Source organism: Gigantopelta aegis, chromosome 12 (assembly GCF_016097555.1).
Source record: "Gigantopelta aegis isolate Gae_Host chromosome 12, Gae_host_genome, whole genome shotgun sequence".
Classification (NCBI taxonomy): domain Eukaryota; kingdom Metazoa; phylum Mollusca; class Gastropoda; order Neomphalida; family Peltospiridae; genus Gigantopelta; species Gigantopelta aegis.
In genome coordinates this window covers 18,872,791-18,899,418 of record NC_054710.1, presented here as the reverse complement: position 1 = coordinate 18,899,418, position 26,628 = coordinate 18,872,791, and the positions used below count along the sequence as shown (strand labels likewise).

General features: G+C 38.6%; 1 protein-coding gene across 4 annotated transcripts in view; it reads right to left on the bottom strand.

Annotated features, from left to right (window-relative positions):
* Positions 1–26,628, bottom strand: part of LOC121386787 — a 103,978-nt gene that overhangs the window by 21,163 nt on the left and 56,187 nt on the right. For all 4 annotated transcript variants that reach the window (XM_041517801.1, XM_041517804.1, XM_041517802.1 and 1 more), the window contains 7 exons: positions 23,667–23,797; positions 20,678–20,815; positions 17,280–17,438; positions 15,871–15,988; positions 13,261–13,339; positions 3,330–12,127; positions 577–795 (listed from right to left, as the gene is read on the bottom strand). In XM_041517801.1, the coding sequence (XP_041373735.1) occupies positions 577–795; positions 3,330–12,127; positions 13,261–13,339; positions 15,871–15,988; positions 17,280–17,438; positions 20,678–20,815; positions 23,667–23,797 (9,642 nt within the window). The remainder of the gene's footprint in view (positions 1–576; positions 796–3,329; positions 12,128–13,260; positions 13,340–15,870; positions 15,989–17,279; positions 17,439–20,677; positions 20,816–23,666; positions 23,798–26,628) is intronic.

The window sequence follows — 26,628 nt, the reverse complement described above, 5'->3', positions numbered from 1 at the left end:
TGCAACACAAGCACCTCAGTGAGCACTGAACTGACTCGGCTAAATTGTGTTCCTGTTTTGAAAAAAACTCGTAATATAAATCGTATAAATTGTAATATTCTCTATTTATCATCCATTAAAGGCTTTTCTAGGAGATATCGCTGGCACTGTAATTTGTCATATCTCCTGCGGTTTCTTATAATCTTGACTGGTCAAATTTTAATCACAAGACAGTGTTTTGTTACGTCACTGTGTTTGTTTCAGCGCTAAACCTACCATTAGTAACGTCATGCCACTGCCGGTCTGCTAGTTAACGAGTCTACTGCTGACATTCAACCCACATTACTGACATTGTTTACAACTGTCGCAAATGAAAAGAATGATAATGGATGATAAAAAGAATACCCTCCCTTGTGTCTTGTGATATCATAATTTATCATCACTCGTTAATAAAAGTATAAAATTCTCAGCAAGCCTCGGTTTTCATACTTTTATCAACTCGTGCTGATAAATTATGATATCACAAGACACTTGGGGAGTATCCTCTATATCCCAGACAGGACAGCACATACCACAATGTTGGCTAACTGAACATACCTTCCATGGTGTCTGCCCGACAGTGAAAGCCGTCATCACTGGTGATCTCGAACACAAGGTGGGGAGCGTCTTTGGGCGTGTCTCTGTTGTGAGCCGATCGGCCGCGGTTCAACTCAAATATACTGAGTGGAATCTCGCGAACCTCCTCCTCCATGGCGGGCTGGGGGAGGCACGTGGCCTCATTCTGGTGGTGAATCAGAGGGTGACTGATGTGACCCGCTACAAACAGGTAAAAAGTTGGGTTTGTTTAACAACATCATCAGAGCACACTGATTATTAATCATTAGCTATTGGATGTTAAACATTTGATAACTGTGACATAGAGAGGAAACCTGCTACATATTTCAATTAGTAGCAAGGGACCTTTTATATGAACACTACCACAGACAAGATAGCACAAACCACTGTGTTTGATACTGGCTGGAACAAAAAATAGCCCAATGGGCTCACTGATAGGGATTGATCCTAGACCGACTGGGCATCAAGTGAGCTCTTTACCACTGGGCTACGTCCCACCCTTTGCTACAAAGAGAAACCATAGATAAACAATACAAGGCTAGTTCTGGTACTATCCAACTTCGTCAACTGCGAATTAAAAGAAATTGGCAAATTTTATTTTAATTTTGTAAATAAATTTGATGTAATAATTGTTATTTTATTAAAAACAACTGTGTGTGTAATTTTATAACTTTAAATAGATGATATAGTGAATGTTCTGCTTACCCTGCAATAACAGGGAGGTTTCATGTCAGGAAAGTCCAGAATTGTACTTCGTACTCCACAAAATCTGATCAATGGTGATTAATTAATTATCAGCTCATGGATGTCAAACATTTGCTAATTCTGACTTCAGAGAAAACCTGCTACATTTTTCCATTAGCAGCAAGGGATCTTTTATATAGGCACTTTCCCACAGACAGAAAAGCACATACTACGGCCTTTGACCAGTTGTGGTGTACTGGTTGGAATAAGAAAAACCCCAATTAGTTGAATAAATCCACCGATTTTGCTTGATCATGTGACACAAGCACCTCAGGCGAGGGCTCTCCAAGTGAACTAAATCATGAATTATGTCACTATTCTAGGATCATTTTACCTTTTGGCAAAAAAGTCATTTTAAAGGTTCTATGTCAAAGTTGCTATAATGACGATTCCTGCGAAAAAATGTTTTTAGTTTTTGCTTTGAAACAAAGTTTATACCTTCAGCTATAAACAATTCCACGGCTTCTAGAATATTTATAAAATCCACTAGCCATGGGATCAGTGATTTTAAAAATGTACTAGCCATGATTAAAAATTCACTAGCCCTAATTTACTTTTAAGTTAATACAATTTTACTAAATAATAGTAATAATCAGATATGTCACCTAAAGAAGGAGACAGAGCTTAAATACACTAACAGTAGGGGTAGGAGTAGGGTCAGTATATTCATATTTACAAAATAAGATGTAACTGCAACATTTGACAATTTTTTATTTCACTAGCCGTCGGGCATGGCAATTGTAGTTATTTACTAGCCCAACACTGAATATCACTAGCCCTGGGAGTGGGGCTACCATAATCTAGAAGCCCTGTCAGGCACAGTAATTGTAGTTATTTACTAGCCCAACACTAAATATCACTAGCCACGGGAGTGGGGCTACCATAATCTAGAAGCCCTATCTGGCATGACAATAGTAGTTATTTACTAGCCCAACACTAAATATCACTAGCCACGGGAGTGGGGCTACCATAATCTAGAAGCCCTGTCTGGCATGACAATAGTAGTTATTTACTAGCCAAACAGTGAATATCACTAGCCACGGGAGTGGGGCTACCATAATCTAGAAGCCCTGTCTGGCATGACAATAGTAGTTATTTACTAGCCAAACATTGAATATCACTAGCCACGGGAGTGGGGTTACCATAATCTAGAAGCCCTGCCTGGCATGACAATAGTAGTTATTTACTAGCCAAACATTGAATATCACTAGCCACGGGAGTGAGGCTACCATAATTTAGAAGCCCTGCAATTACAACCGAATGATTTCATTTACTAGTAGAAACTATTTGTTTTCTAGAGGAATCTTGGACATCACTATTTTATATGTACACATTTCAACACACTTAAGCTCACCCATAATTCCTTGCAGTCAACTGATAAAGAAATAAAGATGGTGGTCGTGCTGTATTAAGCCACAAATTATTCTGGAAACCCACCTTGTCACACAGGACAAGACATTATTAATTATTATTCTAGAGTTAATTATGGAAAGATTATGCACGGGTAGTAGAAGTAGTTATTTATTACAAATAAATGTGAAAATAACTGAATATTGTAGTTTTAACTTTGACTTAGGACCCTTAATGCAGGATTTTGTAAAATTGTTATGTCGCCTTCTTCTGTTGATGAAGTGACCAAATTAATTGTATCATGAACAAACTTTTTTTTAAAATACACTTTCTTTTTTGAGCATGTAGTTTACAGTATTTATACATAAATATTTTTAAACTCTTACTTCAGTTTATAGTAAAGTGACAACCTCACTTCAGACATCATTAAAGAACCCAATCTGCGGCAATTCCTGCAGCAAGATGTCATATGGATACAAAAACCCTGACATCATTAAAGAACTTGATCTGTAACAATTCCTGCAGCAAGACGTCATATGGATACAAAAATCCTGACTCATTTTGTAAATTCAGTTTGACACACATGCTCGTATAATAATCTGTATATAATAATGTTTTACAAAATAATTTTTAAAATGTACCTGACGGTGAGTGACAGACATTTCTCACTCGAACAGGACTCTTTCTCCGAGACGTCTTCGCTTTCTTGCCAAGCTTCAGCTTTGTGTAGTCCGACGCCTTCTTAGTACATGACTTAGACTTGTCCAACAGCGTCTGCCCCTTCTTCGGTGGACGCTTCAACTTGTCTGATTTCTGAGTACGACCAAAGCTCGTTCCACGATTTATCTTCTTCTGCAGCATCGTGACAATGTTGCCCTGACTGGAGGACGTGCTTGAGGGACTCGACGGAATGCTCGACCTGGCCAGGTCCAACAGGGCTCGGTTGATGTCCGGTTTCGTTATTCCGTGTCCCTCCCCCCACCGGTTTGTCTTCGGTTTCAGCAAGAGATCTTCAAGAAAACCGGGAATGGTGAACTTTTGAACGATTTTCCTTTTTTCAATGCGAACCATTTGCGTCTGCTGTTCACCGACATTTATCAAGTCATCGGCAGTCTCACACGCTGTCGTCTGCACAACCTCGGTCTGATCTGTGAACTTTTCACCTTGAAACGTCCTTCTGGACATCACCTGTATTGTTTGTCCATGACCTGTACGACCTTCGACAGTAGACAGCTGCTGGCCATCTTTATCTGGATGCTTCATGATGTATTTGACAGACTTTGGTTCATTTCTGCCTTCAGCCGATATCATCTGCCGTTTGTGGGCTGGCGTCCCTTCTGCTGGGTTTGCCTGATGTCGCTTGCGGTGCAGTATGTTCGGTTTGCTCAGCAACTTCTTGAGTACGTTTATCCGCGACATCACCACTTTTTGACTGAGCCCACTGCTGGATGTGGACATGGTCGGATGACTGCCGACTCCCACCCTACTGCTCAATATCTTCCGTAGATTCGGGGATGATGGCGGAAGTGAATATTTGAGAACTCTAGGTGGCGAAGAACTTCTTGATGATGATGATGATGATGATGATGTTGATGTCAGCTGTACAGAGCTTCGACTAGAAGAGGCACAGACTGAACCAGATGCATGCTGGGACATGGACTGGATTAAAGAAGAGGCAGGAAGCCTGGAGTATATGGTCTGTTCAGAGAGCTTGGTCTTATTTGTGTTCCTGCAGACGACCTTGACACTGGTTGTTGGTTCTGGAGAACTTTGAGATGCGGCAATCGTCTTCACAATGTCCTGCACGGGCAGAGGCAGATGGCTGTTGCCGCCATCTTGATTTTCTATGACCACTTTTATCACCGGCCGACCGGTGGACGACATTCCAATGTTCTGGACACTGGATGCAATGCCTGACTGCTGTATCAGAGGACTCGGAAAACAGTTCATGATATTATCTGAGATCTGGCTCGACATCTGGGAAGTCATCATGCTCGGGTTGATCTCTGCACCGCTGCCTAACGATCCCTGACCCATCTTTGGAAGAATGAAGCTGCCCATGTAAGAAACATTTGAAGTCGATAGACCATAACCTCCCGGCGTCTGCAGCAACTCCGGATGCCTGAGGACGGTCTGGTTTGGTGGCTGTACCAGCGAAGCTGTCTGCTGCAAGATGTTGGGAGCACACTGCAGCAACGGTGCTGCCTGTATCACGGACGATGCTGCTGCTGCATGTAGGGCACCAATCTGCGGTGTCTGCAGAATGCCTGGGATCTGCTGAATCATATTTGGTGTCGGAAGTGTACTTGACATCTGCTGAAAGGCCGATGTTAATCTGTGTAGCATGCTGGTGTCGGTCTGAAGCTGCTGCTGGTACATCATGTCCGTCGAGTTTACCTCACCTACATTCTGTTGGATGAACAACCCTGCATTTGTTTGGACAGACGAATACTGGCCAGTTGGGCTAGCCTGAACAGGAACATTAGACATCTGAAGGGATGACATCCCCGACATCTGAAGAGACGAAACATTTGATTGGTTATTAACAGCTGTCATCTGAAGAGGCGAGATGGTCGATTGGCTGCCAACGCCAGCCATCTGAAGAGATGAGATATTTGATTGGTTATTCATATAAGGGATCTGAAGAGAGGCGACATTCAGTTGGTTGACTTGTGGAGTGGGAGCCTGGTATCCGAGCTGCTGTGCTGCTGTATTAACCAGCCCAGGATTAATCTGCTGTAGCTGCCTCAAAGCTGTCTCAATGATGCTTGCCTTGTTCTGCTGCATTGCTGTAGCTGAAGCTTGACCTGAATGGACACAGTGGCTGACAACAGGAGGATGAACCACTGAAGATGACGTGGCAATCTTTGTGTTCATTACGGGAGATTTAGCTACTGCACTCTGGTGTTTCTGCTTATCCAGATACTTCTGACGAAGGATCTCCGTTGCAATCTTGATGCTGTCCTGACTGGCACTGAAGGAGTTTGAATCGTCTTGGGAAGAGCTGCCCATCTTTTCATTAATCTTGGAAGCCACAATCTGTGAAGGAAACACTACAACAGTTTCGGAATCACAGTCAACATGTTGCGTTTTCTGGCCTGGTGTTTCAACAGCAATCTTCGTTGAACCTTCCGAATGGTGTGTCCTGCTTTTATCAGACACAAATGGGCCTGAACTCACATTCAAAGACTTTGGAACAGATGATTGAGGTGATACACATTGTGGATCTGCGACAGCTGGTCTCCTAATGGCAAGAGGTTTAGGAATGACACCGTGGGATGCCTGGTTACCGATGGTCAATGGACTTGGGATCAAAGGTCTTGATGGGCGAGGTGTTTGTGATGGAATATTACCGCTTAACATCTGATGAAGCGATCTTCTTGCTGGAACATCAGGAGAAATACCTTTTGTTTTTGCCCCAGCAATAGATGGATGTCCCTTTTTGGTTGCTGGCAAATCCATTGAATCGTCCCATTTATCACTTTGAACGTGAGATTGTATTTGACCTGCTGATGTACCTTCTAAAGCCTGGATTACTTCAGGAATTGCTTGATGAGCTGACTCCACCATATTGCCTTTCTCAGATGCCTGCTTGTGTCTCTTTAATTTAGACTCAAGAGACTGGGTTGTGAACCCGGCAGAACCAACTGAAAGTACATCAAAGATGTTTCTCGGGTTAACATTGGTATTCGTTCCTGATGTAACTCCATCCAAATCCTTCTCGTTTGGTGATATTACAGCAACCATTTTATCTGTAGAGTCTTTAACCTGATCTGTAGAGAGTGTTCTCTCATCTGTCGAGTCTACCACAGGAACAAGTTTCCCATTTATCCAGTTCATCATCTCTCCTGTGAGTTCATCCAGAAATGGGCAGTCAGAGGATTGAGTACTCAGTACAATGTCTAGGTTACTATCAATACTAGCATCACAGGAATCATCAAGTTCCTTCTTTTCATTGCTTGCTCTTCTGGATGACACATCTGCCAGGATTTCTGGAGTCTTTCTTCCGAGCTTCTCCTTCAGACCCTGGCAAATCTTGGAGGGCGATCCGATGCTTCTTTGCGCAGAGGGAACCACCACTGCACTGTCGACATTACTTTTTGATGTGCCACTTTCTTCTGCTTCCTTACCATCTTCAACAACAGACTTCCTGTTTTCCGGAGATTTTGAAGAGTTACTGTTATGTATTTCTGTTAGGTTTCCATCAACAGATTTACAGTCTTCAGGAGATTTTGACTCATTTTCCTTAGACTGCTCTGTGTTCGTGGAAGCCTTCTTCTGAGGAACATCAACTTCTGCAACTGATGGACCTGAATCTTTGTTTTCGATATTTTTTCCAGTATTTATATTATCTGGCTCAATGTCTGCTTCATGTTCCGAATTGGACGACGTTTCTACTTGGACGATGATTACCTCCTCATTGTGGTTCTCTGAGCTATTTTCTCCGTTCTCCGTGACGTTCGAAGAGACTCTTCCACTTCTCTTCCTTCTCTTCCGATGTCTCTTTTTACCCAAACTATTCTCTCCTGGATCCTTTGGACAAATACTCTGAATCGTATTGCAGGTCTCGGAGCTCCACTTCGTTACCAAACACTTTGTCAGCTTTGATTTCTTCACTTTCACCCATCTCTTTGTGTGCAAAGTTGCTTCCCCTTCATCTTCCGACGCCAAGCGGCCCCACGAACTATCACTCTGCAGTCCTTCATGAACAGATTCTTTTAAAATGTTATCACTTTCTGGTAACTCTGATGCCAAACTGTTTTCACCGGGTAATGCATATTTCCGAGGACGACCCCGCTTCTTACTAGTTGTAGGTGCATCTGACTCGTCAACTGGTGTAGGACTGTTCAGTGCTTCGCTGGATTCCACAGTGGTTTTGGGCGGCCGTCCTCTCGATCTTTTCACTGGATCATGTTCACTTTCAACTGGAGAAAATGAATCGGATGTCACTTCTGTGGTCTTTGGTTTTGGAGGTCGGCCTCTCCCTCTTTTGTGAACAACAGTCTCTGAACTACTTTCAGGTGAAAGCATCTTCGACTTATTCTCAATACAATTTCTATTCTCGGACTCCTCGGGATTCACTTTAGAAGAATCTTCCATGACCGACTCAACGTGATCTTGTGACAGCTGATCATCTACACCTTCAGCTTTCTCCTTGATGCCGTCCAGCTTCACGTAACAGTCGTTCATCTGCTGCTCTGTTGAGTTGTTCCTCGACATTCTGCTTTTTCTGTCCACCGACTGGTCATCTTCCTCTTCGTCGCTTGTACTCACTTCAAAATTGCAGTCCTCAATGTGCGCGTTGTAGCTTTCTTCCGTCCTGTACGACCTCTTGCACGTGCTGCACTTGAACGGACCCTTCTCACTCGGACTACTCTTGGCTATGCTCTCCGCTTTGATCCTTTCCGCTATCTTCTCATGTAGTGCTGGACCATGACCACTTTTAGCTGTGTCATCCTTCACATCTATGTCGGACAGCTTTTTGGCATTTTCACTTCTTAGGCTTGTCCGTCTAGAGGAGATTTTAGCAGTGAATTCTTTCTCTTTCGTCTCCTGTTCAGATGCTTCGGATTTGACGACCGTGTCTGCCAGCTTTTCAATCCTCACACTTACCCGACGAGTGGTTACCTTGCCAACAGATTCTTTTTCATTCAAAGACTCGATTATTCGTTGTGAGTTTACTGTATCGATGGATTCTTTTTCAATCGATGACTTGATTACTTGTTCTGATGTTACTGTGCCGATGGCTTCTATATCAGAATCATGTTCTTTGTTAACACAGTGAATGACTGCTTTCGAGAGTTTCTCAATTATCAGACATGGCTGATCCAAATGGTTCTCATCATCTTCAGCTTTCAACTTCTCCGTGTTATTTTCTACATTCTGGAATTTAACATCAGAGTGTCGGTCACCTGCATTCATTATATTTCCACTTCTTGATCGAGTTCGCCTAACTGTATCTCTTTCTTCAACCTGTACGACCGATTTATCATTTGTCATACTTGGAATTTTGTCTTTGTCATCCTTTTCAGCTGAATCATTGAAACTGGATTCTTTAACACTAGCCAATGTTTTCTGTTTGGGGGAACGAGTTTTTGCTGAATTTATGGACAGCTCTTCCATATCAATGTCTCCAATCACTCGCTGTATTGTCCGTCGCAGTGGATACTTCTTCACTGGTTCTTTCCTTGTCTTGTCTTTCTTACTGCATACATCTCTTCGAGTCGATACACCATCTCTCAATTTATTATCTTCTTTTGCTCTATCAACAGAATCAACTTCTTTTACTTTATCAACAGAATCAACTTCTTTTATTTTATCAACAGCATCAACTTCTTTTGCTTTATCAACAGAATCAACTACCTCTTTTGTGTAATCAGCTTTCCCTTTGTCGTCTACACAGTTTGCTAGTTCCTGTATGTTGGTGGGTTTCACTTTCTGAATGCCAGACACCTTGGAGGGAGAATGTATTTCTGAATACACTTCTACATCCGAACTAGCAGTAGGTTTCTGAATCCCACGATGTTCTATGCCTATAGCATCAGTTACCTCCCTTGAATGCATTTCAGAATTAATTGTGTGGTCTATGTCAACCTTGCTTTCCCTTTCTTCTGTCGACTCTAATCTTCTTTCAGCAGTGGTTCGAGATTCTAACTGATCTGCCCTGACAGAAGTCACCCTACATGTCTGCTCTGGTAGATCAGATTTAAAAAGAGAATCGGTTTTCTTTCTTGATGGTTCTGATGAAAGAGAACTGCTGGTTGTGCTCATCTCAGAGTTAACAGTCTCTTGTGGTGTTTTTTTCATCAGAGTTGCTTCCCTTGATTGACAAGACACATTGGTCGCATGCATTTTCTCTACTTCTTTTTCCGTTTCCTTCTTTTCCATCACATGATATCCGATCATCTTACCTCGGACGTACACAGGCTCAACGTACTTGGAACCCTGACTCAACAAACTTTTTTCCACAGAGTTCATTTCTGTGGCAGCATTGCTCAATCTGGAAGGAACCGATTCTAATTTACAAACTGGAACAGCTTTTTTAAGTGTTTCTAAATTGCTGGTATCTTCGGCTGTGTTTGTGAAGTCAGAGTTCAGGCAGTCAGAAGACTTGGACATTTGTATATCCTCTTTGACTTTTGAATTCCTGTGTGATGGGACCAGCAGACTAGAACTGAAATCAGAAATATTTTTATGCAGAACTTTCGGCTCAGAAGCTGAACCGGCTTGAATTCTAACAGTATCTTTGCTATGCGGGACTGTATTTTCCACATTCTGTAGAACTGAACATGGAATGACTACATTTTCAGAACCAAATGTTGTATCTTGGTGCTTCGTTCTGCAATTCAAATTTTGCAAGGTCTCATTTTTTCCAATTGTTTTGCTTTTAATGTGCTTTACCAAGTTAACATTTCTCTTTCTCTTAGCTCCAGGTTCATTACCAACATCTTTATCTAACTCGGGTCTTTTCATGAGATTTTCATTTCCTCCACCTTTCTGTACAACAGCAGTGTCGACGGCATCATTACACAACAAATCTTTTTCTAAGGTCTTTTCAGACGCCTCTATACAGTTGTCACTTGTTGCTCTTGGCATCCAAACACCAAAATCTTTGGACAATATTTCTTCAACAATCTTTGGAACATTGGGAGGTCGAGGAATGTCTAATGGAACAGCCACGTTCGGTTTCTCAGCCAGTGAACTTTTGTTTTTATGGACTTCCTTAGCAACTGCTTGTTTCTCAGCGAATAAACTTGTGATTGCGTGGACTTCCTTAGCAACTGCTTGTTCCTTGTCCAATAAACTCGTGCTTGTATAAATTCCTTTATCAACTTGTCCCTCTGCTAATGAACTTGCAATTTCACAGACTTTCTTAGCAATTATTTCTGTCTCAGCAAATAGATTTGAGTTGGCATAGACTTCACTAGTAACGGTTTCCACAGCATTCAGTGGGTGACCTGGTCTTTCTGGACACTGTCTGGCAGCATCAACCGCTTCTCCCTCAGTCACGGCACTTTCAATTTTATACACTTTCTTAGCAACCACTTCTCCCTCGGCAATTTCACAGATTTCTTTCTCCCCCAATGACCAACTTGCAGTTTCTTTAGCACCATCAACTTCTCCATCAATCAATGGGTGAACTGTATCGGTTGTTGTTGAATCTGACTGGTCTTGAAACGTAGTAGCATCTGTGCCGTCCTCAGTCTCCAGGGCAGACTGAGCTAATCGAATCATCTCCTCCTCTGTGAGGTCAGCAGCATCTTCTGTCAGGACAACGATCGTCTGGCCTTCGCATTCGTCCAGCAACTCGGGTGGCATGTTGCTGAGAACTTTGTCAACCAGGGCTTGTTCTTCAGTTATCTCCTCCAAGTCCGCTCTGCTGCAGTTCACTGGCTGGTCACTGGATCCTTCTGTAACAGATGATCCGACTGGATAGGCACTAGATTCTTCTGTAACAGATGATTCGATTGGATGTGCACTGCAGTCTTCTGTAACAGATGATTTGATTGGACTGGCACTGGATCCTTCGTTAACAGTTGAACTGATTGGCTGAGGTCTTGATCCTTCCATAACAGATGATACGATTTGATGGGCAACATCGGTTTCTTCAATTTCTAAAACTTTCATGGTGACATTCTCCGACAGACTTTTTGATGCATTCAAATCTACATTTTTCTGCAAACTGAATGATGGTGTGAACGATCGTAATGGCTTTAGTATTTCCTGTCTGAATAAAAGCGATGGATTATCACAAGACGACGCTCGTCTTAGTTTTCCTATTGGAGCTGAAGATATCTCAGAAAACGTTCTTTCGGCGCTAGCGGGACGTTTTCCAGCAACTCCTGAACTGGGCGGGCGCTTGCCACTCACTCGACTGGCTGCGTTATTCAATCTATCCACCATCTTGGTAAGATTTCCAAAATCGTCTTCCATCGTAGCTATCTGTGCCTCCTGATGTGTCATCTTGGTAAGGGCTGCTGAACCAAGATATTTCAACGTATTTGGAGACAAGACATCCAGATTAAACCCACCCGCCGTCAGAGGTGGACTCTTCAAAGTTTCACCACCGAAAACCCTGGAATCCGAGACACCAGAGACATTTTCTGTACTACATGGATGTCTTATCCTCGACGTTTGAACAATTGCTGAAGTTTGTGATGTTATAGCTGCAGAAGACGACACAAAATGAAGACTTTCGGAAACAAAAATGACATCGTCTCCTCCTCTGCTAGAAGAGTCCATGAGGGATGGTAACCCAAGTGATTTCAAGTCCAGCTTGTGCAGTGGGATGAAGTCTGGATGGCTTTTGTCATGAATGATGGTCATGTCTTGAATCTTCACTTCTGGGTGGGTGATTGTTGGTCTGAACTCTGTAATACGACACGTGTAGATGCAACGACGTCTTGCATCCTTTGTACTCCAGTACACACGAGAGCAACTGAAAAATACAAAAGGAATAGTTGTTTAAATGTGGGGACATACGGCTATTGATAAATATATGGCAGAAAAGAAGAAGCAAATGAATATTTGTTTATAGACACCTCAGCACTTTGTTATGTATGTAACATGGATATTTCGACATTTGATCGAAGAAATATGCTGCCACCACATAGGCTACTCCTATCAACAGAACCAGAGTGATAGACTACCTCAAACGGCCAGGTCTGGTAAGATATTTTACATGCACTGCCCCACAGAGAGAACAGTTCATACCGTGGCCCTCGATGTTTCAGTCGTGGAGCAGTGGTTGGAAGAAAAGAACCCAAGTCCATTGATGGCGATCGAATCTACAACCTATCGTACCTCAGGTGAGTGCTCTACCACTGAGCTACATCCCTCCCATAAAAGGTAGAAAGGAAGAAATGTCTTATTTAATGACCACTAGAAACATTTTTATCTGCAGTTATATGGTGTCAGATATATGGTTAAGGATCCCACAGATAATGAGAGAAGCAACCCACTGCCCATCATGCGATTAAGACCAAGGGATCTTTTATATGCACCATAACAGACAGGATAGTGCATACCATGACCTTAGATACACTAGACTGCAGGAACTGGCTGGAATGGATAAAAGCCCAATGGGTCCCTTAACGGGGACCGATCCTGATCCAACCACACATCAGGCGAACACTTTACCACTGGGCTAGAGCTCACCACAAAATATACTCTGTAATGGCTGTACACAGAATGTATGTTTCACTTCAACTAACTCTCACTGCCATAATCAGTTTTACAAACATGTTTAAATAGCTGGATTTAGCTAAAACTGAACAAATCACCTTACCAAAATAGACTAAGATTAATATTTTTTTTAAACTTACCCTAAAATTTAACATTAAAAGTTTGTTTTGTTTAACAACACAACAAGAGCACATTGATGTATTAATCATAGGCTATTGCATGTCAAATATTGGGTAATTCTGACAGAGAGAAAACTTGCTACATTTTTTCTGTAGTAGCAAGATATTTTTTATATGCACCATCTTAAAGACGGGATAGCAAATACCACGTCCTTTGATATACCAGTTGTGGTGCACTGGCTAGAACGAGAAATAGCCCGAAACTTACACAAAGTCCACAGGAAGCAGGAAGTCCGACCGGTCCGACAGTGGTTCCAGCTGACCAAGTGATTCAACCGTACAGGAGCCTGAAACACAAAGAGACATATTATTTTTAATATACCACTTAAATAGTTACCGTTTGTTTCATTTAACGACACCACTAGAGCACACTGATTTATTAATCATCGGCTATTGGATGTTAAACATTTGGTAATTTTTATACAGTCATCAGTGAAAGCCTGCTACATTTTTCCATTAGCAGCAAGGGATCTTTAATATGCACTTTCCCACAGACAGGAAAGCACAAACCACGGCCGTTGACCAGTTGTGGTGCACTGGTTGGAACGTGAAAAAAACCAAACAGTTGAATGGATTCACTGACGTTGTTCGATCCAAGCAAGCACATCAGGCGAGCACTCAACCGACTGTGCTAAATCCAACCCCCACCACTTAAACAGGGGCATATCTAAAACTGAAAATACAAACAGATATAATTTTTACTACTCCAATAAAAGAGAAACACTCTTCAAAAGTAAAAAGATAAACAAGTATCACTTTTCCTACTCCAGTTTAAGAGGAACAAACTTAGTAAAAATGAAACATACTAATATCATTTTTACTACATTTTATAGCTGAAAACACTAATAGATATTATTTACTGCTATACTAATTATTGACAAACATACCGTTTAAACTAAAACTCTTTATCATTTTGTAGCTGAAAACACAAATAGATATTATTTACTGCTATACTAATTATTGACAAACATACCGTTTAAACTAAAACTCTTTATCATTTTATAGCTGAAAACACAAATAGATATTATTTACTGCTATACTAATTATTGACAAACATACCGTTTAAACTAAAACTCTTTATCATTTTATAGCTGAAAACACTAATAGATATTATTTACTGCTATACTAATTATTGACAAACATACCGTTTAAACTAAAACTCTTTATCATTTTATAGCTGAAAACACTAATAGATAGTATTTACTGCTATACTAATTATTGACAAACATACCGTTTAAACTAAAACTCTTTATCATTTTATAGCTGAAAACACTAATAGATATTATTTACTGCTATACTAATTATTGACAAACATACCGTTTAAACTAAAACTCTTTATCATTTTATAGCTGAAAACACAAATAGATATTATTTACTGCTATACTAATTATTGACAAACATACCGTTTAAACTAAAACTCTTTATCATTTTATAGCTGAAAACACTAATAGATATTATTTACTGCTATACTAATTATTGACAAACATACCGTTTAAACTAAAACTCTTTATCATTTTTACTCCACCTACCATGTTTACTACATCATATTTGTTTTTATTTATAACTGAAAATGTATTTAAGAATTGTTTTATACCCCTTCACTTTTACTAACTTGTTATATAAATTGTTTAATATGCTATAATCTATACAGTCCATACCATCCTCCTACAAAAATGTTTTTTGCAAATGATTTGAGTTTAGTTTGACGTAAGAAGAAAAGTAAAAGTGTTTTGGAAATTAAAAAAACTATTTTTGTATGCAATTTAGAAAACAATCAGCTCAGATAGAAGTAACTTGCAGTAAAGTGCATAGTATGAAAAAGGCGTTCCCTGTGGTAAGGACTACAAATAAATATGAACGGCCTTCTGACTGCTTCGCATCTTTTGGTCTGCACTGCCGACTCCTTTGTACTTATCCAATGCTGCACTTCGCTGATCTTTTTGCACTCAGGTCCTGTCAACTACCATACACACATTGTGCTAAATATTGTGTATAAAGATGAATTCCATATATACAACCGGAATGGACTTCGCCATTTTTGTTATTTAGCACAGAAATGGCTTTATTACCCTAGTAGGCACTCATAACGGGGAAAATAAAAATCATAATTTCTTGCATTGGTTTAACGTACACTATTTTTGGACGATTTGACGCCAACAAACCAAACACCTTGTCGGTAATAAATTTGGACTCAACACTATTTGGCAAAGCACACACAATGACGTCACATAGTTTAAAGCAATTGCGTCTTTGTGGTTTCAAGTGTTAAACTTGTAATAAAATGGTAGTTTTTTTACCAGAATATATAGAACTTTGGGTTTTAAAAATTATCTGTGAACCGTGAATAAAATACAAAGTTAAAGCAAAACCCAGAACAGTAAAGTAGTTTACGTCGTTTCTATATACATGGACATGGGTGTGTAGCCGATGTAGGCTATATCAAAAGTAAAGGCTTTTTAAAAAAACCAAATAGCTGGAATAATAAATAAAATAACAAACTAAGTACCAGTTGTTATAAAATTTATGTCCCTCGTCAAATAATTTTCACTTGTCACTTGCTAAAGCTTGTGACAAGTGTGACTCGCTAAAGCTCACACCAAGTCAAAATTATTTCTCTCGGGACATAAATTTTATAATAACTGGTAACTCGTTTATTATCCTCTATATATTCACTGCAGCCGAGTACATATAATCAGCTATCGAGGGCTGCCAATCTACATGGCCGTGGCATTTTTATGGGAAATCCCAGTGAAAGGCCAGCACACCCCACCTAACCTATTCTGTTAATAGCACAGGTGACATATAGTTATTAGCTTACCTATAAGAACACTGAGCAGACTTGGGTTAATGCCTTTGTTCCAGGATTTCTTTGAATATCGCCCGTCCATATCAATACTGACACGACGAAGAACAGAAAACCCTCCGTGATGTACCATCTACAAACAGAACGTCAAGTTTTCTTTAACAACACCACTACAGCACACTCATTTGTATTATCCTCTGCACACACCTCAGCTATCGGAGCTATCTGTCCAGTCTGTTAATGGTTATACTTTACTGGTGAGCTAAACACCTGTCAGCATAGTGCAGGTGCGGATTCAGGGCTGGAGTTGAGGGGATTTCGATATCTCTTGCTCATGATACACCTTTTCCCACTTATTTTATAGAGCGGCATTCACCACTATTTAAGTAGCTGCATTTAGACACACACACCCTCTCCCCGCCTGTAAACACAAATCCTGGATGCACATCTGCGGTGACATTAAATTTTTCCTGTGTGATTATGACTCATAGTCTTCAGAAAACCCCCACTACATTTGTTCCATTAACAGCAAGGGATCTTTTATATACACTTCCCCACAGACAGGATAGCACATTTGGTATACCAGTCATGGGACACTGGTGTGGATGGGAAAAACCCAATCAGAAAATGGGTCCACAGAGGTGGTTCGATCCTGTGATGCCAGCACCTCGGGTGAACACTCTACCAACTGAGCTAGGTCCCACACCAATTCACTCTGAGATGAACGGAATATGAACCCTGTACATACCAACATTACGCTCAACATCCACCATACACTACTTGCCAGACAATCGTAATATAGCACATATACTACACCCTAGACAACAACCTCTAATAATATAGAACACATACTACTTCCCAGACAACAATCTCTTGTAATATAGCACATATACTACACCGCAGACAACAATCTCTAATAATATAGCACATATACTACACCACAGACAACAACATCTAATAATATAGAACATATAATACTTCCCAGACAACAACCTCTAATAATATAGCACATATACTACTTCCCAGACAACAATCTCTAATAATATAGCACATATACTACTTCCCAGACAACAATCTCTAATAATACAGAACATATACTACACCCCAGACAACACTCTCTAATAATATAGAACATATACTACTTCCCAAACAACAATCTCTAATAATATAGCACATATACTACTTCCCAGACAACAATCTCTAATAATATAGCACATATACTACTTCCCAGACAACAATTTCTAATAATATAGAACATATACTACTTCCCAGACAACAATGTTTAATAATATAGAACATATACTACTTCCTAGACAACAATCTCTAATAATATAGCACATATACGACTTCCCAGACAACAACTTCTAATAATCTAGAACATATACTACTACCCAGACAACAATCTCTAATAATACAGCACTCACCTCTCCAACTGCCTGGTCTCCATGGAGACGACAGTAAACCTTCTTGTCCTCCTGAAAGACGCACTGACTGAGTCGCGCACAGGCGAAGTGGAAGTTGCCAGAACATCCACGACTACAGCATCCGACAGTGGCGCCAGATTTACCACACAGGTCGCACAGCTACAACAACAAACAACATGTGTTCAGTAATTATAAATCTGTTACACATTTACATTTCAATACATAGAAGTTAGTGGTCAAATCACCACCAGCCCCGAGTTTCTGCCAGAGGGTACGAAGGGTAAAATTAAGTACACTAAACTTGGTTTAAGCTGCTGTTCACCAATTAGCCAAATACAAATTAAAATTAAATTTGACGAATATATTTTATTATTAAATCGCCAAAAAGCTAAATCGAGTGCTACTTTTGATCTACTAGCTTATCAATGTTTTGACTTTTGGTTGTACACTTACTTACTTTTTACTTCGGATGAGTTCGTACTCAGTAGCACTGTTGACAATTGAAACATCTCGGATAAAGCTGCAGCCAACTGAGTTTTATCAGATACGCGCCCGCAAATCAGTACACATTGAACTTGTTTGCAGTGACCAATCTGATCAATGATTGATTCAGCAATAATATTATGTTTGTGTTGAAATATAATACCTTCAATAATTATACTGTGAAACATAAATAAAGGATACTCCCCTCGTGTGTTGTGATATCATAATTTATCAGCACGAGTTGATAAAAGTAACGAGTGCTGATAAATTATGATATCACAAGACACGAGGGGGTATTCTTTTTATCATCCATTATCTTTTTATTCATCTATTATTCTTTTCATTTGCGACAGTTGTAAACAATGTCAGTAATGTGGGTTGAATGTCAGCGGTAGACTCGTTAACTAGCAGAACGGCAGTTGCGTGACGTCACTAATGGTAGGTTTAGCTCTGAAACAAACACAGTGACGTAACAAAGCATTGTCTTGTGATTAAAATTTGACCAATCAAGATAAGAAGCGATATCTCCTGCAGAAATATCACAAATTATAGTGCCAGCGATATCTCCTAGAAAAGCCTTTAATGGATGATAAAAGTAAATTCTGTTGTTATGACGTCAAACATGTTGTCAATTTAGCTGCTACATCTACAACAGCGATGGTGTAACTATGTTATAGAAAGAATGGTTAAAATAAGAAAATATTTCTGACCAAATTAGCCAAATTGCTAATAATGTTTTGGGTCGAGCTTAAACCCTGCTAAAATATTTGAAATTAATGAATACATTTTTATGATTTTAGATAGATGATAGTAAAAGAACTGGTTTGAAATTTGTCAAAGCACAAAAAATGCAGTGTCTGATTTTAAAACATTTCAAACGTGTAACTACATGTACCTACATGGGGAACCTATGGTTTATTATGTACCCTCAAATTAATTTCTGGCAGAAAGCCTGGGGATGGGATTGTTGGTTTGCCATGTCATCCCATTATTCACACATTAGTCAGTGTCAATTGTTTGGTTCTGTAGGTTTTCATTTGGGCTGGCAGAAAGCCTGGGGATGGGATTGTTGGTTTGCCATGTCATCCCATTATTCACACATTAGTCAATGTCAATTGTTTCGTCCTGTAGGTTTTCATTTGGGCTGGCAGAATTAGGAGCCAATTTTAACTCATGCTCTATATACAGGTAATAAATTGCTCCAAATACATAAAGTCATTTATAAAAGTTAAAGTTTGTTGTGTTTAATGACACCACTAGAGCACATTGATTTAGTAATCATCGACTGACGAATGTCAAACATTTGGTAATGTTTCCCTCGAAATCTTAGAGGAAACTGTAGTCCTATATTTTTCTATTACCAGCAAAGGATATCTTATATGCACCATCCCAGAGAGGACAGTAGATACCACATTGTTTGATATACCAGCAAAGGATATCTTATATGCACCATCCCAGAGAGGACAGTAGATACCACATTGTTTGATATACCAGCAAAGGATCTCTTATATGCACCATCCCAGAGAGGACAGTAGATACCACATTGTTTGATATACCAGCAAAGGATCTCTTATATGCACCATCCCAGAGAGGACAGTAGATACCACATTGTTTGATATACCAGCAAAGGATCTCTTATATGCACCATCTCAGAGAGGACAGTAGATACCACATTGTTTGATATACCAGCAAAGGATATCTTATATGGACCATCCCAGAGAGGACAGTAGATACCACATTGTTTGATATATGAGCAAAGGATACGGTTATATGCACCATCCCAGAGAGGACAGTAGATACCACATTGTTTGATATACCAGCAAAGGATATCTTATATGCACCATCCCAGAGAGGACAGTAGATACCACATTGTTTGATATACCAGCAAAGGATATCTTATATGCACCATCCCAGAGAGGACACTAGATACCACATTGTTTGATACTTCTCAGTATAAAAACTAGGCACCAAGGATATCTTATATGCACCATCCCAGAGAGGACAGTAGATACCACATTGTTTGATATACCAGCAAAGGATCTCTTATATGCAGTATCCCAGAGAGGACAGTAGATACCACATTGTTTGATATACCAGCAAAGGATATCTTATATGCACCATCCCAGAGAGGACAGTAGATACCACATTGTTTGATATACCAGCAAAGGATCTCTTATATGCAGTATCCCAGAGAGGACAGTAGATACCACATTGTTTGATATACCAGTTATGGGGTACAAGTTTGGACAAGGGAGAAAGTCAATTAGAGAATTGATCCATCAATGGGGTTTGATCATACAAGCCAAGAACATGAGGTGAAAGGAAAAAGGAATGGAAATGTTTTGTTTAATGACGCACTCAACACATTTTATTTACGGTTATATGACATCAGACATACGGTTAAGGACCACACAGATAATGAGAGAGGAAACCCGCTGTCGCCACTTCATGGGCTATTCTTTTCGATTAGCAGCAAGGGATCTTTTATATGCACCATCCCACAGACAGGATAGTACATACCACAGCCTTTGTTATACCAGTTGTGGAGCACTGGCTGGAATGAGATATAACCCAATGGGGCCACTGACGGGGATCGATCCTGGACCGACCAAGCATCAAGTGATTGCTTTACCACTGGGCTACGTCCTGCCCAGAACCTGAGGCGAGTGCTCTAACGACTGAGCCAGAACCTGTCTCCTACCAGGGACCAGGAACCGCCACCCACTGAACACTTCAAGCTGGTTCATCATACTCTTAAGAGTAGGAGGTTGTTTTTAAAAAAGTAGCTAAGAATATCTGCTGCAATTGGTGACATGTATACTTCTCAGTATAAAAACTAGGCTATGACTTTGTCAAAACTCGCTATCTGCTGCCTAATATTAAACACAGTGAATTTTGTTAACTGATGCCCGTACCAGTTTTTTGCCTCTCGTAATGGCGGAGTGCACGTTCTGTAAACAGCCGTCTCTCTCCTCAAAGACTTCAGCCGACCACAGAGCACAGTTGACGTGCGCCCAGTCGTTCTGTCCCACATACAGCAGCCTGCCCGCCTCCTACAAACAAGAAGAAGGCTTCGTTAATGACACACCCCAACACAGTGTTTATTCTTTGTCCAGCGTGTACTGAACAATGAAAACAAACCAACACAAACATTAATTTTGTTAAAACCTTTTTTTTTAAATAATTCAGTGTGAATCCCATCTTTTTTGGTGCACATTAAACTATCAATGTCCTGTGAATATTTACATTATGACAGTCTATTTACAGAGTTTGGTGTACATTAAACTATCAATGTCTTGTGAACACTTACATTATGACAGTCTATTTACCCAGTTTGGTGTACATAAAATTATCAATGTCTTGTGAACACTTACATTATGACAGTTTATTTACCGAGTTTGGTGTACATTAAACTATCAATGTCTTGTGAATACTTACATTTTGACAGTCTATTTACCGAGTTTGGTGTACATTAAACTATCAATATCTTGTGAACACTTACATTATGACAGTCTATTTACCGAGTTTGGTGTACATTAAACTATCAATGTCTTGTGAATACTTACATTTTGACAGTCTATTTACCGAGTTTGTTGTATAATGAAAAAAAATATAATATTAAAATATTTGTGTTTTTTATTTAATTAAACTACATTTCCATGCTTATATCCAATTAAGGCTCAAGCACACTGTCCTGGGCACACACACCTCAGCTGCCTTTTGAGGACAATGGGTTACCATACCACAGCCTTTGATATAGCAGTTGTGAGGAACTGATTGGGATGGGGGCAACAATAAGAGATTGTTTTGTTTTCGTTTAACAACACCACTAGAGCACATTGATTAAATAATCATTGGCTATTGAGTGTCAAGCATTTGGTACTTCTGACACACAGTCATCAGAGGAAACCCGCTACAGATAAGAGATCGAGTCCATTGACTGTTTTTCAATCCTCTAACACAAGCACTACCATTAAATATAATTAAAACCTGTTACAACTATAATCTATATCTCAGTGATGCACTGCCAGTAAATATAATTAAAACCTGTTACAACTATAATCTATATCTCAGTGATGCACTGCCAGTAAATATAATTAAAACCTGTTACAACTATAATCTATACCATTAAATATAATTAAAACCTGTTACAACTATAATCTATATCTCAGTGATGCACTGCCAGTAAATATAATTAAAACCTGTTACAACTATAATCTATACCTCAGTGATTCACTGCCAGTAAATATAATTAAAACCTGTTACAACTATAATCTATATCTCAGTGATGCACTGCCATTAAATATAATTAAAACCTGTTACAACTATAATCTATATCTCAGTGATGCACTGCCAGTAAATATAATTAAAACCTGTTACAACTATAATCTATATCTCAGTGATGCACTGCCAGTAAATATAATTAAAACCTGTTACAACTATAATCTATATCTCAGTGATGCACTGCCAGTAAATATAATTAAAACCTGTTACAACTATAATCTATATCTCGGTGATGCACTGCCATTAAATATAATTAAAACCTGTTACAACTATAATCTATATCTCGGTGATGCACTGCCATTAAATATAATTAAAACCTGTTACAACTATAATCTATATCTCAGTGATGCACTGCCATTAAATATAATTAAAACCTGTTACAACTATAATCTATATCTCAGTGATGCACTGCCAGTAAATATAATTAAAACCTGTTACAACTATAATCTATACCATTAAATATAATTAAAACCTGTTACAACTATAATCTATATCTCAGTGATGCACTGCCAGTAAATATAATTAAAACCTGTTACAACTATAATCTATATCTCAGTGATGCACTGCCATTAAATATAATTAAAACCTGTTACAACTATAATCTATATCTCAGTGATGCACTGCCAGTAAATATAATTAAAACCTGTTACAACTATAATCTATATCTCAGTGATGCACTGCCAGTAAATATAATTAAAACCTGTTACAACTATAATCTATATCTCAGTGATGCACTGCCAGTAAATATAATTAAAACCTGTTACAACTATAATCTATATCTCAGTGATGCACTGCCAGTAAATATAATTAAAACCTGTTACAACTATAATCTATATCTCAGTCATGTGATGCACTGCCATTAAATATAATTAAAACCTGTTACAACTATAATCTATATCTCAGTCATGCACTGCCAGTAAATATAATTAAAACCTGTTACAACTATAATCTATATCTCGGTGATGCACTGCCATTAAATATAATTAAAACCTGTTACATCTATAATCTATATCTCAGTGATGCACTGCCAGTAAATATAATTAAAACCTGTTACAACTATAATCTATATCTCAGTGATGCACTGCCATTAAATATAATTAAAACCTGTTACAACTATAATCTATATCTCAGTGATGCACTGCCAGTAAATATAATTAAAACCTGTTACAACTATAATCTATATCTCAGTGATGCACTGCCAGTAAATATAATTAAAACCTGTTACAACTATAATCTATATCTCAGTGATGCACTGCCAGTAAATATAATTAAAACCTGTTACAACTATAATCTATACCTCAGTGATGCACTGCCAGTAAATATAATTAAAACCTGTTACAACTATAATCTATATCTCAGTGATGCACTGCCAGTAAATATAATTAAAACATGTTACAACTATAATCTATATCTCAGTGATGCACTGCCAGTAAATATAATTAAAACATGTTACAACTATAATCTATATCTCAGTGATGCACTGCCATTAAATATAATTAAAACATGTTACATCTATAATCTATATCTCAGTGATGCACTGCCAGTAAATATAATTAAAACATGTTACAACTACAATCTATATCTAGCCCACTGCAATCTATAACAAAAACGTAATCTCACATCAGGAAATTCATCCCCGAGTTTTGAGCACAGGACGCAGCGTCGAGTATCTTCGCCATCGTAGTCCGACTCGGAGGCATATGTCACTACCTCCGCGGCGTTAACCACTGGGCCTTCATCGTCAAACGAGGCTGCAAAAATAAGAAAAACTTTTACTGGCTTTGTTAGGTTTAAAGATACCACCAGGTACACTGATTAATCATTCATTGGCTATTGAATGCCAAACATAATTTAATAATTTTAAATTAAAGAGAAAACCTGCTATGTTTCTACAGCCATGAATTTATCCAGGACAATTCGCCACTGTCCCATGTCTGATGGCAGGGGTGCACAAATGTGAAATTGTGATGGTTGCCCAATATCATCTCTTGGTTGCCTACATATTTCATAAAAGTTTTATGAATATAATTTTGAACTGTCATTAAAATGAAACTGAAATTTAAAATGTTTTTTATTATTATCAGTTTAGTTTTATTCCTTTTTTAACATTATGTATCTACAGCTCATTTTCGCTTGAGTTGTCACAGTCATAATACTTTGATGAACTGGATGGTTGTTAGTGTAGTTTGTGGCCTTTCACATGTCTTGTGCCCTTTGCCAATAGCCACCATTCTAAAATGTATCTGTCTGCACTGAACTCGTCAAATGGAGGGCCGTCACGCTTTACAAAATGCAGAACTCGTTTTGAAGTAAAGTTAATAACAACAACATTTAAGAAATATTTCATTATTAATTAGACTAAAGCTTGCCAGTTGATGTCTAAAACATTCACACTCGTTAAGCACAAATCATCAGTAATGGGATATGTCAACAAGGTTTTTAGGGGGAATAGGAAATATTTTGTAGCGAGAATTGGTAGGAACCAGCTACTTTGGGGACAAAATATCTGGCATATGGCTTTTCCAAACATCTTCTGCCAAAATCATGCATGGTGGATGCTGATATTAATTATTGCATGAAATTAAAATAAAATTTGCCAACTGTTCCTAAAATTCGCAACTGCCGAATTTGTCGAATGGCAGAGCTAGCCCTGAAATTAGTGAGTAAATCATTCTTGGGATTTTTTTTTCAGACCACTGAATGATGCAGTACATTGTGAATGTTTAGTACAGAAACTAAGTTTTCAGTGCCACTTTCATTTAGGAAGGGGCTTTTGTTCGGACCCACAGAACGCCTGCGTAAATCCCTGACAGTAGCAAGTGATCTGTTATATACAGACAGGACAGCACATACCACAACCTTATGATATACCACTGTCCACTCGCCAGGGAACATTTTGTTTGGTATGCAAATTTCAGATATCACTACTAATTTTCAACTGATGACAAACTGTCAGTAATAAAAATGTTCAAAACAAAGCATTCCCTGGTCGTGGTGCACAAGTTGTCATAGACATAGTTAGATATTACAAACCAAACATGAGGCAAGCATTCTACAGATTGATTAAATTCAGCCAACTACATGTAGTTTTATTTTAAATTTCAAGTCATGAATTAATTAGCGAGTAGCTCAACAATACACCAGCCTTTGAAACGGAGAATAAACTGGTTAGCAAAAAAAACATAATAATAATAAAAAAAATTAAATGGAAAAAACAATGTTGTTTACTTTAAATATATAAAAATGTATTTATGTGGAACAACAGATATCAACAAAGATAATTTTGATTAAATATTATGTAGTCAAATTTACTGTTTTAGCAACAAACAAGAAAAGAAGGTAATTAAACAAAGGTTTGTTAATAGCTATCAACAAAACTATAGGAGCACAATGAATGAGTTAGCAGTGAAAAAAATGAATAAATAAAAATGATGAATGAAACAGATGATTGAAGAAATTGAATAGATGAATGATTAAACAAAACAGATGAATGAAGAAAGAATAAATAAAACAGATGAATGAATGAATGAATGAAAGAAAGAAAAAATGAAAAAATGAATGAATGAATGAATGAACAATCAACAAGGTAAAACATATAAACAACTAATGGTCATTCTATTTCAAATCAACAAATGCCCCACACACTTCGGTTTCAGATTCACTTGAAATTTTCACCAAATATTCGCCAGTCATCTATATCAATACATCAGAAATTTGGGCTCTGTATTTCAAGTAGTTTTTGGGAAATGGTTATTTTGCTAACCATGGTAGGTGTTAAATTTAGCTTGAAAATTGCTGCTATAATTTTTATCCCATGTTTCAAGTTCCATTTCCCCATCAAATAATGTACATAGAAACATAACATTTTGTATGGGCACTAAGGAGGTTATAAGGTCTGATATATAGCAGAACGGTAGTTTTCCGTGGTCATACTGAATGGTTAGAGACAACTGAAAAATTGTTAACATTTCAGTTTATCTTACGAGACACTAAAACATTCTTATATTCATTAGGGTGTATATGACAGTATTAACATATGTGGCTAAAACTTCTTCCTGCAGTGTATCAATCAAAAAATATATAGATATATATATACACACACACCAGATATAAATACTACCACCCCTCATCCTTAGAGTAAATCAGAACAAATTGGGGGTGAAGCTGCTCATTTCACAGATAACGGGTAGGGTCTGTGATTACCCTAGTTCCACTTTTTTACAGGTACCTTTTTTTTTTACAGGTACACCATACATGTTTCAAACACAAGGCTACTTGACACAGAGGTACAAAATGAAATAAAATTGCATAAAGGTTTTTCCCAGATGAAACTAATTGTTTTCACAACAAACACTCATATTTATCACCAATGACAGGATTTGTGGTATTAACTGCACTATCAAAAGTTGGGTGCACCTCAAACTTTGACCCAGCCTCAAATTATTTGGTTTAGTACTACCATTACACATATTTAACTATTTTTCTATTTCAAGTCCATATCATTGCTGTATAATCTTAAATATTACAGTTATATTACAGATTGTTCAGTTGTCTCTAGGCATTCAGTTTAACTACTGGAAAC